Consider the following 20,464-nt stretch of genomic DNA (forward strand, 5'->3'; position numbering starts at 1 on the left):
CACTGACTGCAGAATTAAACATTTCTTGCAGTGAAATGATGCACCAAATGTAGGCTAAATGTGGACTTGGGAACAGGAGTGGAGAAATATGCTTTCTTTCTGCATCTTGAGATAGAAAGCTGTGAAAACGACCCAACTATTTCCTTACTGGTCCAACTGATGTCATTTGGACATTTTGCACAGAAAATACATATATATTTTTTTGGCATGATTGCATTTTTTTCCCAGTCCCTAAACGTCTTTGCTCCACGAAAGAAAATGACACAGAAAAAAAACTTTACCGATGTCAAAAAAACTGAAGCAGTCTATAGATCTATGACATTATTCTGGTGAGCAGGGGTTTATTTAGTCTTCTAGGGCAACATATAATGACAGGAGAAAAGCTGCATGTATCTATTTATAGACCAGTTGACTAACAAATAGCCTACAAAAAGGTCGGAAATTACGAAGAAGCATATCTAAATCAGGCCAAACACATCCTGCATCCGCTAATGGGGTGCGAACTGGTCTTATGCACGCCTAATGACCGGACTCAGTCAGACTGGCACTCCCCCTCTGAGTCAGAGCTAACTCTGGCTCCACTATGCCAGACACTGGGTCCAATAGCAGCAGTGCTAATGTAGCACTGTGGACTGGAGAGGAGAGCACTAATGTGCCTGGACTGGAGAGGAGAGCACTAATGTGCCTGGACTGGAGAGGAGAGCACTAATGTGCCTGGACTGGAGAGGAGAGCACTAATGTGCCTGGACTGGAGAGGAGAGCACTAATGTGCCTGGACTGGAGAGGAGAGCACTAATGTGCCTGGACTGGAGAGGAGAGCACTAATGTGCCTGGACTGGAGAGGAGAGCACTAATGTGCCTGGCCTGGAGAGGAGAGCACTAATGTGCCTGGACTGGAGAGGAGAGCACTAATGTGCCTGGACTGGAGAGGAGAGCACTAATGTGCCTGGACTGGAGAGGAGAGCACTAATGCGCCTGGACTGGAGAGGAGAGCACTAATGCGCCTGGACTGGAGAGGAGAGCACTAATGTGCCTGGACTGGAGAGGAGAGCACTAATGTGCCTGGACTGGAGAGGAGAGCACTAATGTGCCTGGACTGGAGAGGAGAGCACTAATGCGCCTGGACTGGAGAGGAGAGCACTAATGCGCCTGGACTGGAGAGGAGAGCACTAATGTGCCTGGACTGGAGAGGAGAGCACTAATGTGCCTGGACTGGAGAGGAGAGCACTAATGTGCCTGGACTGGAGAGGAGAGCACTAATGTGCCTGGACTGGAGAGGAGAGCACTAATGTGCCTGGACTGGAGAGGAGAGCACTAATGTGCCTGGACTGGAGAGGAGAGCACTAATGTGCCTGGACTGGAGAGGAGAGCACTAATGTGCCTGGACTGGAGAGGAGAGCACTAATGTGCCTGGACTGGAGAGGAGAACCCTGGCTGGGTTCGGGTACGTGTGGAGGTGGAGGTATAGGACACACCTTTGTTGTCTATGAGGAAGGTGTAGGAGACCAGCGTTAGGGTTAGTGTGTAGGGTTTAGGGTTAGTATAAGGTGTACCTTTGTTGTCTATGAGGAAGGTGTAGGAGACCAGCGTTAGGGTTAGTGTGTAGGGTTTAGGGTTAGTATAAGGTGTACCTTTGTTGTCTATGAGGAAGGTGTAGGAGACCAGCGTTAGGGTTAGTGTGTAGGGTTTAGGGTTAGTATAAGGTGTACCTTTGATGTCTATGAGGAAGGTGTAGGAGACCAGCGTTAGGGTTAGTGTGTAGGGTTTAGGGTTAGTATAAGGTGTACCTTTGTTGACTATGAGGAAGGTGTAGGAGACCAGCGTTAGGGTTAGTGTGTAGGGTTTAGGGTTAGTATAAGGTGTACCTTTGTTGTCTATGAGGAAGGTGTAGGAGGCCAAGGAATCCTGGTAGTAGGTGACGTCCTCTAGAATGTAGGCTAGGTTCACGTCCACCCCAACCACACCCAGCAACAGGTTGCCAAAGTAACAGGGCCGGCTCACCGTCATGATGAAACCTGCAGGGAGAGGACAGATAGTTTTACATGACACTGATTGATCACCAAGAGCCCAAATCAATCTGATCCAGTTAATAACATTGTCTTTACCACTGATTTCGGTTTTGCAGCTTAGTGTACATTAGTTCTAACCTTAAACGTGATGTGGACATAAGAGCAGAACTGGTCCCAGACCAGTTGTTAGGTCCCAACTATAATCTCCCTCAAATTTTAACGGCCATGATCTAGGACCAATTGTTAGGAACTGGTCCTGGTAGGGCATGTTGAAGCTGGACAGATCTATCATCTATTCGTTACCACTGATTTAGGATCAGATCACTGTACCTCAGCTCTAACCTTAACCATAATGACTAGAACAGACCAACTGGTCCTAGATCTGTGTCTAAACCCACCGTCTCCCATGGGGTCCTGGTAGGGCAGGCTGAAGCAGGACAGGTCTATCATGCGGTTGGGCAGGTTGATGTAGAAGCGTCCCACGGTGGTCTCCAGGTTACTGAGCTGATTCAGGACCATCATGCTCCCCTTCACCACTGGTAGCGCCGAGCGGTCCGGGACGCCGTACTTCAAAGAGTTCTGCTCCGCTAGGTCACGCAGGAACGCTAGCTCCTTCAGACCCGTCACACCCTCTGTTGAGGAAGAAGAGAGCAATACAGATGTTTTACAAATGTATTGCAAATGCGTTCAAATATATTCAAATAACCATTGAACGATTCACTATTTCTTGTAAAATAAGTTGACAATTTCAAAAACTGTGTTCACGCATGTATTTGTTTGATGCACAGGACACAGGACACCCAAAAATACAAAATAAAAACGTACACATTGAGATTTTTAGTTTCAAAGTGGAAAAATGGCCTGGTTAAATTAATCTAAATGTAATTTGGATGTAAGTAGGGCTGTTGTGGTGACCGTATTACCACCGCACCGGTGGTCACGACATTCAACGTAACCTAGGTTCACGTCCACGTTTAGTCACAGTAATTAGGCTTCTCCAAGTTGATGCTGCTGCTGCTGCTCATTAGTAGCCTACCAAACTTGCTAAATGCCTGGTATTCAGCACTCTATTTCCCTCTAATCACTCTGACATCAATGCAAATGTATCTAATCAAAACACTTCATGAAAGCACATGAGCTCATGTTGCGCAACATTTCAATAGGCTATGCAATTGCGCGAGAGAACAGAGTGATGGTCTCTACTAAAAAGAGGAGGTTCAGCTTTCTATAGGGTAGGCATACTATATTTATTTCTCAACTTTCCTAATATTAAGCACATTGCTTATATTTACATAGCCTACCTGGCTGACATGAAAATAAACCATGGGAATAGCATACTCCATTCGCTATTTAAGTGTATAGATGACATGTATTTTTCCCCTGGCCCTGTTTCAATACAGGTGCATGATAATGGGCGTTTCTAAATCAAAATAAATGTCACACATATATTATTTAGTATATGTAAAGACAAGATCAAATTTAAGAATAGTCTGATGGGTGACAATATTAGCCTATCACTGAATGATGCCCAGCATATGAACCAAATCGTTTTTTGTGTGACTTTTTTTGCGAATCATAGTCACACTCCTCATGTAGCCTAGCCCATGGGCCTATGTTTTAATAAGGTCTGTATCGCCACTAAAGTGGCCAAATAACTTCTTAAAATGATGCACATTAATCCGCTTTACAAGGGATATAGAGCCTAACTGACATGCATAAGCAGCGCTTGAGTTTCATGTGTGGGGAAGATCATTTTCTGCATAAAAATGCACCATTATAATAAAAGCATCACATGCATAATCACATTTGCGGTAACTTTTGATAATGGTGTTTTCCAGCTAATGGAACATTCACGCTTATTGCCTACTACCATGTGCACATTGCTGCATTTATAATGTGAAGAAATAGCCTAATAGTTTATCAACGTTTTAAGCCAAATGTTCTGATCTGTTGCGTCAGCCACATTGCGTAAAAACATTTTCGCTGGTGCTGGTATTGATTTGGGATCTATCGCATTCCACAACTGTCCCAGAATATGTTTGGAAAATGTATTTCTCACACAGAATAGAATATGTCGACCTTTGTACTATGGGGTATAGTAGATTGACATAGACTCGTGCTTTTGCTGTTCGTTGGTTCTACTCATCTTGTTGGCTGACGAAAAGTAAATGTGGACAGTTCTTCAAATATCTTCAATATGCACCTCGGGTTTGGATAAGGACGCGCGCAGTTGCGTCCCCGATGTGTCTGTCTTCACTTATAGCCTGTGAGAAAGACCCGATCACATGATTGAGTGTGCAGCACCGCAAACGGCCTGGATTTTTTTAGGTTGCATTACAGCCACACAAAGGGGATGCCGCCGTGAAATTCTAGGCATTATCAAGTGCTTGTCAAATTGTGAATGAGAGACTAATGAAGTGTTTACAGCCTGCGCAAAAAAACAAAGCACCATGCAGCCTTACAATGTATAAAAAATGGAAACATTTAGCCCAATGTTTTTAGAACAACTAAAGTTACAATAATAACTCAAAATTAAAAACATTTAGGAATGCCTATTTCTTTGTTAACCGCTCAGCACAGAATAGCCCCATGTTTGGAGAAAATATCCTTTCTATTTTATTCAGCTTTGTTCAATTGTATTCTTCATATTATAAAATAAAGCCACGGAATTTGAACTAGTGTAGCCCACAGCCATTTGGCATAGACAGATCAGGACCTAAGAAAAGGACAACTCAAATTATGCTATTCTGTTCTTCTGAAATAGACTACATTTTCTTCATATCATTCATATCATGCTTCTATAGACCTGGCCATGTTAATTAATGTCAATTACCATGAGACCAACAGTTATTTGCGTATTTGCTTGACAATCACCGGCTGACAAAATGTTGTGACCGCCACAGCCCTAGTTGGAAGCAAGTGATTCTCGGCAAGTGTAATATATCCCACCTGTGGTAAGTTGCAGGTGCCTATAGAAAAATAGCAATTGAGACAGTTTTTAAAAGAGAAACCAGAACATTCTGCACCATTAGTAGTGCAAGAGTGATAATATATTTGACGGCATCATGTAGGTTTGTTGTTTATTGACACGACACAATATAGGTAATGACACTCCCCATCATGGTGCACAGAGAAGCGTAGAGTAGAGCAGCATAGAGCAATGTCAAGCATCGTCGAGCAGCATAGAGAACCGCAGGGCTGCATAGAGCAGCGCTGAGAACCGCAGAGCTGCATAGAGCAGCGTTGAGAACCGCAGCGGCACAGGGGCACAAAGCAGAGGGGCACAGGGGCACAAAGCAGAGGGGCACGAAGCAGAGGGGCACAGGGGCACAAAGCACAGGGGCACAAAGCAGAGGGGCACAGGGGGGCAAAGCAGAGGGGCACAAAGCAGAGGGGCACAAAGCAGAGGGGCACAGGGGCACAAAGCAGAGGGGCACAAAGCAGAGGGGCACAGGGGCACAAAGCAGAGGGGCACAGGGGCACAAAGCAGAGGGGCACAGGGGCACAAAGCAGAGGGGCACATGGGCACAAAGCAGAGGGGCACATGGGCACAAAGCAGAGGGGCACAAAGCAGAGGGGCACAAAGCAGAGGGGCACAGGGGGGCAAAGCAGAGGGGCACAAAGCAGAGGGGCACAAAGCAGAGGGGCACAGGGGCACAAAGCAGAGGGGCACAAAGCAGAGGGGCACAGTGGCACAAAGCAGAGGGGCACAGGGGCACAAAGCAGAGGGGCACAAAGCAGAGGGGCACATGGGCACAAAGCAGAGGGGCACAAAGCAGAGGGGCACAAAGCAGAGGGGCACAGGGGCACAAAGCATAGGGGCACAGGGGCACAAAGCAGAGGGGCACAAAGCAGAGGGGCACAGGGGCACAATGCAGAGGGGCACAAAGCAGAGGGGCACAAAGCGGGGCAGAGCGGCACGGGGCAGGGCGGCACAAAGCAGAGCGGCACAAAGCAGAGGGGCACAGGGGCACAAAGCAGAGGGGCACAAAGCAGAGGGGCACAGGGGCACAAAGCAGAGGGGCACGAAAGAGGGGCAGGGGCACAAAGCACAGGGGCACAAAGCAGAGGGGCACAGGGGCACAAAGCAGAGGGGCACAAAGCAGAGGGGCACATGGGCACAAAGCAGAGGGGCACAAAGCAGAGGGGCACAAAGCAGAGGGGCACAGGGGCACAAAGCATAGGGGCACAGGGGCACAAAGCAGAGGGGCACAAAGCAGAGGGGCACAGGGGCACAATGCAGAGGGGCACAAAGCAGAGGGGCACAAAGCGGGGCAGAGCGGCACGGGGCAGGGCGGCACAAAGCAGAGCGGCACGGGGCAGAGAGGCACGGGGCAGAGCGGCACGGGGCAGAGCAGAGCGGCACAAAGCATTGGGGCACAAAGCAGGGCAGAGCGGCACAAAGCATGTCAGAGCGGCACAAAGCAGGGCAGAGCAGCACAAAGCAGGGCAGAGCGGCACAAAGCAGGGCAGAGCGGCACGGGGCAGCACAAAGCAGGGAGGCACGGGGCAGAGCAGAGCGGCACAAAGCAGAGGGGAAAAAGCAGAGGGGCACAGGGCAGAGCGGCACAAAGCAGAGGGGAAAAAGCAGAGGGGCACAGGGCAGAGCGGCACAAAGCAGAGGGGCACAGGGCAGAGCGGCACAAAGCAGAGGGGCACAGGGCAGAGCGGCACAAAGCAGAGGGGCACAGGGCAGAGGGGCACAGGGCAGAGGGGCACAGGGCAGAGCGGCACAAGGCAGAGGGGCACAAGGCAGAGCGGCACAAAGCAGAGGGGCACAGGGCAGAGCGGCACAAAGCAGAGGGGCACAGGGCAGAGCGGCACAAAGCAGAGGGGCACAGGGCAGAGCGGCACAAAGCAGAGGGGCACAGGGCAGAGCGGCACAAAGCAGAGTGGAAAAAGCAGAGGGGCACAGGGCAGAGCGGCACAAAGCAGAGGGGCACAAAGCAGAGCGGCACAAAGCAGAGCAGAGGGGCACAAAGCAGAGGGGCACAAAGCAGAGTGGCACGAAGCAGAGCAGAGAGGCACGAAGCAGAGCAGAGAGGCACGAAGCAGAGCAGAGAGGCACGAAGCAGAGCAGAGAGGCACGAAGCAGAGCGCCACAAAGCAGAGCAGAGCGGCACAAAGCAGGGCAGAGCAGCATAAAGTACCGTCGTAGTGCAGAGCGGCATAAAGTAGAGCAGAGCAGCATAGAACAGCCACATAGATGTGAGGTCCTTCGATGTACATTGATATCAATGTAAGTAAATGTCCTCTAGAATATTCATTGACTTTATAACAGAGGACACCCTAGAAAGATCTCTCCAACATTGCTGCCCAGACAGCTGTCACTGGGCACATTTGGCATTAAGACAGGGCTTAATATGGAATACATGACAGTCATATCACTGATTGGATTAATGGGGATCAAGTCAAGCCTTAATACTAAGGGCCTTGTCTGATAATAATAGGATGCTGCACACATGAGAATGTTGCACTATTGACAGGAGTGAGTCAACAGGAGGTGAAAGAAGTCCATACAGCCTGGTATGTGTGGATACAGCTCTGCTCAAACTGGACAGCAGAGGTCATAGTTGGAATGGCCATAGATGAACGTTTGGCCGATATATTCTCTGTCAAATCCATGATTCTGTGGGTGATTTACAGGTTACTGTTAAAGCATATCTTTAAATCATTCTCCTGTTTTTCATGTCTGATAAGGTATTTTAGATGGATTGAGTTTGTTCGTGGTTCACAAATCAGGCAGGTGGAAGTCTAGAGGGTTTGGCAATACAGTCCATAGCTGAAGATTTCACTCTCCAACCATTTGGCCCTTCTCGTTCTAGCATTTCATCAAAAAACAGACACAGACAAACATGCTTAGTTCAAACATCAGAGTTGATGTGGGAGAAAAGACCACTGGTCACCTTTAACAATCATCTGCTTACACCTGGCACACACACAGCTCTGTGCATTTCTCACAATGTGCTACACAACAAAAGCTTTCTGGGTGCTATGCTAATCAACTCAAGATGATTACATATTTCTGAATCCTTTTCATCATGGCCCCTTTTAAGCAAGCGGCCCCCGGCTGTCTTTGTCACGCACTGCCCTTTGAAGTCTTTAGACTAAGGCGCTCTCAGTTGTCCCTCATTTTAATCTCCAAATGAACATGATTTGTGCTAATTCCAGGCTAAGGCATGTACTGTGAAGGGGTCTCTGTGTAGGACACGGAGCGAAGGATGAGGAGAAGGGGAGGAGGGAGGGGAGACAGGTGAAGAGGGCCAATAGAGAGGTGGAGGTGGAGACATAACAGACACACAGGAGAAAACAAAAAGCCTTTGAGGTTCCTGAGCACCTCTCCTGTCTGCACTGCCCCCATTCACCCACCCCTCCCCCATCCCGGTGGCTGGGTAGGTCCAGCATCAGTACCCATAACACACACATTCCACAACTAATCAGGATCGATACACCATCAATCACATTACAAAACATATTGGATTTGTATTGACATTATAAACATACTAATGCCACTTCCAAGGCATTTCATTTTCTCTTGATGGAGTGACTCTCAATGTGATTTCTGAACAATGTGTGTGGTGGAGGGTGATTACGATCATAAACAAACTGTGTGTGGTGGAGGGTTCCTACCATTCATGAGGGCGTAGGTGAGGATCATGACGGAGTTGTTGAGGTGGCGGTTCTCCTCTTTGACCACACGGAGGGTGTCTCTCTTCTCATGCTCCGATGCGTCTCGGGACGTGATGCCAGACGACAGGTAGACGATCACCATGTCTGTGTCTGACAGGAACACACAAGCACAGAGAGATCAGAAACTAATTTTGGTCATAAATCCTTCATTTCACAAATCCTTCACCTCGAGTCACTGATTTAGACCTGGGACTCCAGGTGGGCGATTCCCCTCTAATCAGGGACTGATTTAGACCTGGGACTCCAGGTGGATGCAATTAAAGATCAGGTAGAACAGAAACCAGCAGGCTCCGGACCTTGTAGGGTCAGAGTTGAATACCCTGCTTATAGAACAAGCCTGTAGCATCAGTGGCCCGTAAGGACTGCATTTCCCATAGTTTCCTGTTCTTACTGGTAAGTTTCCGGGTGACGTTGCTGGTGTTCCTGAGGAGCTGGAAGGCCTTCTGGAAGCCCAGTGCATGCTGGGTAGGGCTGTCGGAGGCCTTGAGGTTGGTGATGAAGGCGCTCATCTTCCTCTTGGTCTCGCTGGTGGCAGGAGACAGGTAGCTCTTATAGCACGGGTCCAGAGAACAGGATCGCACAGCCTCCGCTGAGGACAGGATCGAGACCTGGTGAAGAGGACATGCACAGACAAGTGGGCATTACATACAAACACAACATAAACAACCACTTTGGGATTGTAATCACGGGGCATATGCACAATCTGTTTTAGCTTCAGAGGGAGAGAAAGGGTGGTTATATCTAGAACGTAGATGGTGTGTCAGGGGTCATCAGTTTCAGAAAGGCTGGGGAATTGGGCTACAAGGAGGGGAGTAAGGGCTGGGTAATCAGAGCAGAGCTCCTCACCTTGTCATGTTCATCTATAGAGTTGAGGACGACGAGGGCAGCATCTCTGGCAATCTGGAGCTGTGTTTCTGTAATGGTCACTCCGTGGTCGATTATCACCACGATGTGTTTGGACTGGGGCCGCACCGCCGTCACGTACACTGGCCTGCGAGGACCCACACGCAGACACGTGATGAGGACACAATGGCTGTCCCAGACTAAAAAACATCTTGGTCGACCAAGAGTCGTCTGTTCTTTCAACCAATCGATTGAACAAAAATGTTAAACGTGTATTTTTCCATATATTGACAGATCCTATGTGTTTTAATCAAATCAACTATTTTCACTGAGCTTGTCTGACGCTTTAAGCACACTGTTTGATTAAATAATTAAGACACACAAATTATTAGAGGGAATACGACCAGCAATTGATTTGATTGTGCCGGGCCGTGCTCAGACTTGCTGTGCTGTGTAAAAACAAAAAGACAGTGGATGTGTGACAAGCACCCGTTGTCTCTCTCTCCTCCCTACTGTAGCAACCACCACAGAACATCAACAGTGTTTATCTGTCTGTCCATGTTGCTGAAGCTGCAACAAAATCACAGCCATTTCTGACTGAAAAGTTCTGTTTCCAAAATCCCTCACTTGTTTCGGAAAAACATTCCCTATTCCCTTAACCCTTGCTCTCTTAACGTGGCACGTATGCATCGCATGCATGAGACCAAAGACCTATTCGCACGGGACCAGTATTACTAGAGAACGTTGATTAGTTCATTAGAACTCTAGAATGTCCGCTAATCCAGAGGACGATTCGGTCAGGATTAGTTTTTTCCAAACTGCCCCCTGTAATTCTTTGGCAGTTACGACAGAAGCCTGGATGTTTTCATTCTCGGCGTGAAGATACAGTATTTCAACATGTATCATGGCGACACTAGACCAAAACATCTTTGGTATAGTGTGGCCATAATATTTGAATTGAGGAAGTGTGATCATATTCATTATGATGTTTTATCGACCCTCAGTATGTCCTAAATGCCCCCCAGCATTCAGATGTGAGCTAAACAGCGGAATGACACTTGAGATGCATTTAAGGGCATGAGAAAAGACTTGTTATTTCCAAACATGTCGGTCAGTTGCTGCTTTGCGATCTATTAACAGCAAGGGTTGCATTAAATAGGCTCAATATGTTTTACTGATGCATTTGGCAATATTCAATTAATAACTACAAAATATATAAACAAAAGCATTCACTGTGGAAGTTGATGGGCTACATGAAGGCCATTCATATATAGCTTATGCACTTCAAATTTCAATGTATCCAATCAGTTATTGTTTTTTTGCGCAAACCACGAGCAACACCTATTTCTCTCAAAACACAGGGAAGTCAATTCGCACGGGAATAGTATTATCAGAGGACAGTGGGTTATTCTGTCTGGAATTGTTGTTCTCCTGCCATGTAGAAATGACTGACAAGGCAGCAGTGGCGACCCGCCATTCAGGGTAGGTGGGGCAGACCACCCACTCAGCAAAAACTATATATTTCATAATTGTTTTGCATGTTATTTTAGCATTAATACATGTCACATATCAGTTTACAAACAATGTATTAAAAAAAACGACAAAGAAAACGAGTTAATAAAGCTGCATTCAAACAAGGTCTCTTTCTTTGCTTTCTTGAGTAAGGCAGCTCCAAAATGCAGTTGTTTCAGCTGAGCTCAGTGCTCTCTGTGGTGGTGAGGCACCCAGTGGAAAATACAGAGAGTAGGGGTTTGGCAATGTTCTCTAGTTGCGCCGTGATAGGCTCAGTGTTCTGTCACTCATGGGGACACTACATCACCACAAAATCTACAGGTAGAGCTTGAAAATTCTAGCCCCTTGTGTGCTGCCATAGAGTTACAATAGAAGTGCTCTTCCAAGAAGACTCAAGGGCATTGGCCACAGACAAAATGACATCAAATCACGTTATACCTACAGCAGATTTGATTGGACTGATCATGTCAACATTATACTTTCAAAATCTTAGCTAGCAGTCATCATCACCATGAATCAAGTTGACAATCAACTGGCAAATCCTTGTCATATGAAGAGAAATTATAGATAAAACGTATCGGTGCTCATTGGTCATTACACAACAAATTGGAAATCTCAAATTCAACAATTTGTGGTTTGGAAGTAATCAGTGGCTAACTGCAAGCATTGCAAAGCAATCACTAGCCTGCTATTCAGTGGAGTGAATGTGTGGTCCAAGTCTCTTTTCCAAGCTTAAAAGGATAAACATTCAACATTGGCCCTGCTGTCAATCCAGCATGACTTCTTCCACTTTCAAAACAACTGTAAACTCAGACCTGGGAAATCTCAGACTTCAGTTCAATACAACTGGGAACTTGGGGGGGGGGGGGGGGAGACAAGCAACGACTGGAAAAATTTGTATTGAACGGTTATCCACTCGGAATTCCAAGTCGGGAACTCGGGCCTCTTTCTAGAGCTCCGACCTTAAGATCACTGATGACATCATGATTTGACCTTGTTTTTTTCCGAGTTGTCTTGCAAGCACCATAAATCCAGAGAATGCCAGACTTCGATAACAAACTCTGCCCATGAAGGACCGCCGCGCCACCTTCCTGTTCAAGTGAGCTGCACAACAAGGTGATTACAAACATGTCTTATATGCCGTTGTATAATTGATGTAATATGCCTGGTAGATAAACGCAGCAAAATATAAACGGCAATTCGTAAAAATCCAAATAACTTCACAGATATTCATTGTAAAGGGTTTAAACACTGTTTCCCATGCTTGTTCAATGAACCATAAACAATTAATGAACATGCATCTGTGGAACGGTCATTAAGACACTAACAGCTTACAGACGGTAGGCAAATAAGGTCACAGTTATAAAAACTTAGGACACTAAAGAGGCGTTTCTACTGACTCTGAAAAACACCAAAAGAAAGATGCCCAGGGTCCCTGCTCATCTGCGTGAACGTGCCTTAGGCATGCTGTAAGGAGGCATGAGGACTGCAGATGTGGCCAGGGCAAAAAATTGCAATGTCTGTACTGTGAGACACCTAAGACAGCGCCACAGGAAGACAGGACGGACAGCTGATCGTCCTCGCAGTGGCAGACCACGCATAACAACACCTGCACAGGATCGGTACATTCAAACATCACACCTGCAGGACAGGTACAGGATGGCAACAACAACTGCCAGAGTTACACCAGGAACACACAATCCCTCCATCAGTGCTTAGACTGTCCGCAATAGGCTGAGAGAGGCTGAACTGAGGGCGTGTTGTAAGGCAGGTCCTCACCAGACATCACGTCGCATATGGGCACAAACCCACCGCCGCTGGACCAGACAGGACTGGCAAAAGGTGCTCTTCTGTGATGAGTCGTGGTTTTGTCTCTGTAATATTTGTGTTGTGGAGAAATGACCAGGCAGGAGACGGGAGTACAGTTAGTTTTCGTTTAGTCAAAACCCCTTGTGCTGCAGTACTTAATGCAGCTGGTGGCCACACCAGATACTGACTATTTTGTTTTGGGGGACCTCCCTCATGGGTATTTTGCCACCCCATTTTTCTCCCCAAGACAGGAATGTTGTTCTGCCATGTGGTATCCAATTGTTGTAGTAGCTACTATCTTGTCTCATCGCTACAACTCCCGACTACGGGCTCGGGAGAGACGAAGGTTGAAAGTGATGCGTCCTCCGATACACAACTCAGCCAGCCACACTGCTTCTTAACACAGCGCACATCCAACCCGGAAGCCAGCCGCACCAATGTGCCGGAGGAAACACCGTGTACCTGGCAACCTTGGTTTGGCGCGCACTGCGCCAGTCTGGCCACAGGAGTTGTAGGTGCGCGATGAGACAAGGACATCCCTACCGACCAAGCCCTCCCTAACCCGGACGACGCTAGGCCAATTGTGCACGACCGGTTACGACAGAGCCTGGGCGCGAACCCAGAGTCTCTGATGGCGCTGCAGTACAGCGCCCTTAACCACTGCGTCACCCGGGAGGCCCTAGATACTGACTATTACTTTTGATTTTGACCTCCCCTTTGTTCAGGGACACATTATTCAATTTCTGATAGTCACATGTCTGTGGAACATGTTCAGTTTATGTCTCAGTTGTGAATCTTGTTATGTTCATACAAATATTTACACATGTTAAGTTTGCTGAAAATAAACGCAGTTGACAGTGTGAGGACGTTATTTTTTGCTAAGTTTATGTATACAGTAGCTAAGAAAGTAATACTAGGTGTATGTTGTGTAGTAAGCTGCCTCACCCGGATACATTTGGTCCCTTTTCCCCCTCATAATTTAGCCTACTGTTCTGACTTGGTGTTGCAATTCTAGCCTATAGACTGTTTTAGAAAAATGTAATCACTGAATTTTGTAAGAGCTTTCATTTTCTGCTTATATGCCCCCTTCATTTATCCTACGGTTCTGACTTGGTGTACAGGGAGAATACTGTAAAACCGGTCCATGTTCTGAATTAAGTCTCAGTACATTTCAAAAGTGCTGAACAAATAGTTATATCGACTACGTGTCCAAGCTCGCTCATTACTGTCTTAATCAAAAAATTACAGATTGCCTCAGAAGCTTGTCGTCCCGTTACGCCATAGTTTGTACATCTCAATTGACCGTGTATGACTTGTTTAAGCAAGTCATCCATATCAGCTATGTCTTTTTAAAGGCAGTAAATGAGGCTGAATAGCCCGGTGGAGCAGTGGTGAGGTTTGGGACTGCTGTTGGGACTCTGCTGTTGTGACATCTTTATGAAGGTCCTAACATTTTGTGGGCACCATTTGTTACTGTTATAATCTAATTATAACCCAAAATAATTTGAGGTTTGCCCCAAAGAGATTTACATGCTAAAATCACCAATGCATGGCAGATTCGGACGGGACTAAAATTACAGATGTGATGTTTTGTTCTCATGGACATAATTACATTACCCGACCTCCCCAAGAAAAATAATTTGAAGTTATAAGCGCAGGTCTTATTTTTATTTCACCTTTATTTACCCAGGTAGGCCAGTTGAGAACAAGTTCTCATTTACAACTGCGACCTGGACAAGATAAAGCAAAACGACAAAAACAACAACACAGAGTTACACATGGAATAAACAAATGTACAGTCAATAACACAATAGAAAAGGTCTATGTACAGTGTGTGTAAATGTAGTAAGATTAGGGAGGTAAGGTAATAAATAGACCATAGAGGCGAAAAAATTACAATTTCGCATTAACACTGGAGTGATAGTTGTGCAGAAGATGAATGTGCAAGTAGAGATACTGGGGTGCAAAAAAGCTACCAAAAAAATAACATTATGGGGATAAGGTGGGCTATTTTCAGATGGGCTATGTACAGCTGCAGTGATCGGTGAGCTGCTCAGATAGCAGATGTTTAAAGTTGGTGAGGGAAATAAAAGTCTCCAACTTCAGCGATTTTTGCAATTCGTTCCAGTCACAGGCAGCAGAGAACTGGAAGGAAATGCGGCCGAATGAGGTGTTGGCTTTGGGGATGATCGGTGAGATATACCTGCTGGAGCACATGCTATGGGTGGGTGTTGTTATCGTGACCAGTGAACTGAGATAAGGCAGAGTTTTACCTAGCATGGACTTATAGATGACCTGGAGCCAGTGGGTCTGGCGACGAATATGTAGCAAGGGCCAGCCGACTACAGCATACAGGTCGCAGTGGTGGGTGGTATAAGGTGTTTTAGTAACAAAATGGATGGCACTATGATAAACTGCATCTTGTTTGCGGAGTAGAGTATTGGAAGCTATTTTGTAGATGACATCGCCAAAGTCGAGGATCGCTAGGATAGTGAGTTTTACGAGGGCAAGTTTGGCGGCGTGAGTGAAGGAGGCTTTGTTGCGAAATAGAAAGCCGATTCTAGATTTGATATTGGATTGGAGATTTTTATTTAATTTTTTTATTTTACCTTTATTTTACTAGGCAAGTCAGTTAAGAACAAATTCTTATTTTCAATGACGGCCTAGGAACAGTGGGTTAACTGCCTGTTCAGGGGTAGAACGACAGATTTGTACCTTGTCAGCTCGGGGATTCGAACTTGCAACCTTTCGATTACTGGTCCAACGCTCTAACCACTAGGCTACCCTGCCGCTCCATGTTTAATATGAGTCTGGAAGGAGAGTTTACAGTCTCACCAGACACCAAGGTATTTATAGATGTCCACATATCGGAAGTCCACATACCACAAGTCGGAACCGTCCAGGGTGGTGATGCTAGTCGGGTGGGCGGGTGCGGGCAGCGAATGGTTGAAAAGCATGCATTTGGTTTTACTAGCGTTTAAGAGCAGTTGGAGGCCACGGAAGGAATGTTGTATGGCATTGAAGCTCATTTGGAGGTTAGATAGCACAGTGTCCAAGGAAGGGCCAGAAGTATACAGAATGGTGTCGTCTGCGTAGAGGTGGATCAGGTAATCGCCTGCAGCAAGAGCAACATCATTGATATATACTGAGAAAAGAGTCGGCACAAGAATTGAACCATATGGTACCCCCATAGAGACTGCCAGAGGACCGGACAACATGCACTCCGAATTGACACACTGAACTCGATCTGCAAAGTAGTTGGTGAACCAGGCAAGGCAGTCATTAGAAAAAACCGAGGCTACTGAGACTGACGATAAGAATACGGTGCTTGACAAAGTCGAAAGCCTTGGCCAGGTCGATGAAAACGGCTGCACAGTACTGTCTTTTATCAATGGCGGTTATGATATCGTTTAGTACCTTGAGCGTGGCTGAGGTGCACCCGTGTCCGGCTCGGAAACCGGATTGCACAGTGGAGAAGGTAGATAATATAGATAAGTCTCCAGCTTAAGCAATTTTTGCAATTCGTTCCAGTCATTGGCAGCAGAGATCTGGAAGAAAAGGCGGCCAAAGGTTGGCTTTGGGTATCACCAGTGAAATATACGTGCTGGAGCACGTGCTACGGTGACCAGTGAGCTGAGAATGTGGGGCTTTACCTAGCAAAGACTTATAGATGACCTGGAGCCAGTGGGTTTGGTCGACGAATATGTAGTGAAGGCCAGCCAACAAGAGCATACAGGTCGCAGTGGCGGGTTGTATATGGGACTTTGGTGACAAAATGGATGGCACTGTGATAGACTACATCCAATTTGCTGAGTAGTGTTGGAGGCTATTTTGTAAATGACATCGCCGAAGACGAGTATCGGTAGGATTCTAGATTTAATTTTGGATTGGAGATGCTTAATGTGAGTCTGGAAAGAGAGTTTACAGTCTAACCAGACACCTAGGTATTTATAGTTACATATTCTAAGTCAGAACCGTCCAGAGTAGTGATGCTAGTAGGGCATACAGAGGGGCAAAAAGTATTTAGTCAGCCACCAATTGTGCAAGTTCTCCCGCTTAAAAAGATGAGGGGCCTGTAATTTTCATCATAGGTACACTTCAACTATGACAGAAAAAATGAGAAAAAAAATCCAGAAAATCACATTGTAGGATTTTTAATGAATTCATTTGCAAATTATGGTGGAAAATAAGTATTTGGTCACCTACAAACAAGCAAGATTTCTGGCTCTCACAGACCTGTAACTTCTTCTTTAAGAGGCTCCTCTGTCCTCCACTTGTTACCTGTATTAATGGCACCTGTTTGAACTTGTTATCAGTATAAAAGACACCTGTCCACAACCTCAAACAGTCACACTCCAAACTCCACTATGGCCAAGACCAAAGAGCTGTCAAAGGACACCAGAAACAAAATGGAAGACCTGCACCAGGCTGGGAAGACTGAATCTGCAATAGGTAAGCAGCTTGGTTTGAAGAAATCAACTGTGGGAGCAATTATTAGGAAATGGAAGACATACAAAACCACTGATACTCTCCCTCGATCTGGGGCTCCATGCAAGATCTCACCCCGTGGGGTCAAACTGATCACAAGAACGGTGAGCAAAAATCCCAGAACCACACGGGGGGGGATCTAGTGAATGACCTGCAGAGAGCTGGGACCAAAGTAACAAAGCCTACCATCAGTAACACACTACGACGCCAGGGACTCAAATCCTGCAGTGCCAGACGTGTCCCCCTGCTTAAGCCAGTACATGTCCAGGCCCGTCTGAAGTTTGCTAGAGAGCATTTGGATGATCCAGAAGAAGATTGGGAGAATGTCATATGGTCATATGGTCAAATTGGTAAAAACTCAACTCGTCGTGTTTATTATTATTTGACCCTGCTGTCATCTATGAACATTTGAACATATTGGCCATGTTCTGTTATAATAGCCTGGTTCCTCTCTAGGTTTCTTCCTAGGTTCTGGCCTTGCTTGGGAGTTTTTCCTAGCCACCGTGCTTCTACACCTGCATTGCTTGCTGTTTGCAGTTTTAGGTTGGGTTTCTGTACAGCACAGTGTAACATTTTAGTCATTTATTGTACTGTACCTGCTGCGATGCTCGTAGTTGCCCTTGCAGTGGAACTTGTGGGCGGGGAACACAGTGAAGATGCCCTCCTCTGAGCTGAAGTACTGCCACTTGATGCCCGGGTTGGACTTCAGGTTATCTGCCAACACTACAGAGGAGAGGATGAGACATGTCAGTATTACAAACCGTAGGTAGGATTAATATTAGAGAGAGAGGGCGAGTAAGCAAGAGCAACAGAGCGAGAGAGACAAAGAGCGAGAGCGGTAGGGTTGATGCCGTTTAAATTCTGAGGGATTCTGTGTGATGAAGTATTATGAAACACAGAGAGTGTTCTGTGCTCTGACACCTGTCAGACACCTGTCAGACACCTGTCAGACACCTGTCAGACACCTGTCAGACACCTGTCAGACACCTGTCAGACACCTGTCATCTGTCAGACACCTGTCACCTGTCAGACACCTGTCAGGCACCTGTCATCTGTCAGACACCTGTCACCTGTCAGACACCTGTCAGGCACCTGTCATCTGTCAGACACCCGTCACCTGTCAGACACCTGTCATCTGTCAGACACCTGTCACCTGTCAGACACCTGTCAGAGCGAGACTTTAAAAGGGTTAACCTAGTCTCCTCTAGTCTGTGTGTGAAGAGTGAGAGTGAGCTTACATGAGAATAATACTACTAATACTAATGTAAAATCCCATGACCTATATGACTGTGTCAGACTGGATGTCAGATTAAACTGTTCATTCTGCTGTATTACTAACATGGTTCTAATCGTTTCACTTAAGTGTAACTGTGGGCTCTTAGTTGGCCTAATGTTGTCAACGGCACACTGTACATCTACACTACATGACCAAAAGTATGTGGACACCTGCTTGTTGAACATCTCATTCCAGAATCATAGGCATTAACATGGAGTTGGTCCATACTTTGCTGATTTAACAGCCTCCATTCTTCTGGGAAGGCTTTCCACTAGATGTTGGAACATTGCTTGCTTCAATTAGTGAGGTCGGGTACTGATGTAGGCCGATTGACAAACAATTTCTGTATGCACCTCGCTTTGTGCACGGGGGCATTGTCATACTGAAACAGGAAAGGGCCTTCCCCAAACTGTTGCCACAACGTTGGAAGCACAGAATCGTCTAGAATGTCATTGTATACTGTAGTGTTAAGATTTTCCTTCCCTGGAACTAAGGGGCCTGACCATGAAAAACAGTCCAAGACAATTATTCCTTCTCCACCAACCTTTACAGTCGGTACTATGCATTGGGGCAGGTAGCGTTCTCTGGGCATCCGCTAAACCAAAATGTATCCGTCAGACTGCCAGATGGTGAAGCGTGATTCATCACTCCAGAGAACATGTTTCCACTTCTTCATAGTCCAATGGCGGCGAGCTTTCCACCACTGCAGTCAACGCTTGGCATCGCACATGATCTCAGGCTTGTGTGCGGCTTCTCAGCCATGGAAACCCATTTCATGAAGCTCCTGTTTTATCTATGGAGATTGCCTGTCTGTGTGCTCAATTTGTTTTATACCTGTCAGCAACAGGTGTGGCTGAAATAGCCACATCCACTCATTTGAAGTGGTGTACACATACTTTTGTATAAATAGTGTATTTTAATAAGTCTCAACTTAAGCCAAACTTTCTCAGAGTATCAACAAAAATGTGACTTTCAAGAGAAGTTTCTTGTTTACTGGTTTGTTATATTACTACATTGCAGGCTGATCAAGCAGCAGCATCTGCCAGGGAACAGGATCAAATTAGCTGCCTAAACAAACAGACTTTTATTGGGTCAGAGAAGTCAAGAGAATCTTCAGAGAGATCAGATCACAAACCCTGCAGCTTCCTGTCTTGTGGAGCACAACAACAGAGGAACACAAACAGCCATTCACATGAAACACTCAAAAGAGAGGGGGAGGGACACACAAATAGAGCCAGATTCCTCAACCAGTGCCAAAAAGTGTTACTGTGTCTTGGTATGTGTGTGTCTTGCTCCTCTATAACAAAGTAGGGCCCTGAAGATGGATAACAGCACACATGATGACAGCATTTAAAGTGCCACTCCAGTCTCTTTTTACCTCATTTAACACCCGATTTCCTGAAAAAAATGGCACATCTCAATAGGTGGTCCAGGTGGGTCATGACAGAGCACAAGTGTGTGTGTGGGGGGCTTTCCAAGTTTGTTCTCCGTTGCTCCTGTATATAACATCACAGATTCCCATCAGACAAACTCCTAGAATGACCTATTCCTTGAAGTTTGTCTAAAAAAACACTGTTTGCTCAAAAAGTATTTGTTTACCCGTCAGTCCGTGTTGTCTACTGTATTTATACTAGACTTTATTACCCCCACTGCCCACATGCTGCCCCAATCTCCTCATTATTTCCAAACACAATACCCAACATTGAACTACAAACCAGCAGCCCTCTAGAACACAATGCCCTATATAGACCAACACTACAACATGAACACAGTACCCTATATAGATCAACACTACAACAACACGAACAAAATACCCTATATAGATCAACACTACAAC

The 20,464-nt window shown here is 46.2% G+C and overlaps 1 protein-coding gene across 1 annotated transcript in view; it reads right to left on the bottom strand.

Annotated features, from left to right (window-relative positions):
* cachd1 (cache domain containing 1) overlaps positions 1-20,464 on the bottom strand; it is a 75,941-nt gene that overhangs the window by 20,511 nt on the left and 34,966 nt on the right. The window contains 6 exon segments of the mRNA XM_064935936.1: positions 1,866-2,015; positions 2,408-2,641; positions 8,640-8,789; positions 9,091-9,307; positions 9,546-9,690; positions 17,948-18,074. Of these exon segments, the coding sequence (XP_064792008.1) occupies positions 1,866-2,015; positions 2,408-2,641; positions 8,640-8,789; positions 9,091-9,307; positions 9,546-9,690; positions 17,948-18,074 (1,023 nt within the window).

This window comes from Oncorhynchus masou, chromosome 24 (assembly GCF_036934945.1).
Source record: "Oncorhynchus masou masou isolate Uvic2021 chromosome 24, UVic_Omas_1.1, whole genome shotgun sequence".
In the NCBI taxonomy this organism is placed as follows: Eukaryota; Metazoa; Chordata; class Actinopteri; order Salmoniformes; family Salmonidae; genus Oncorhynchus; species Oncorhynchus masou.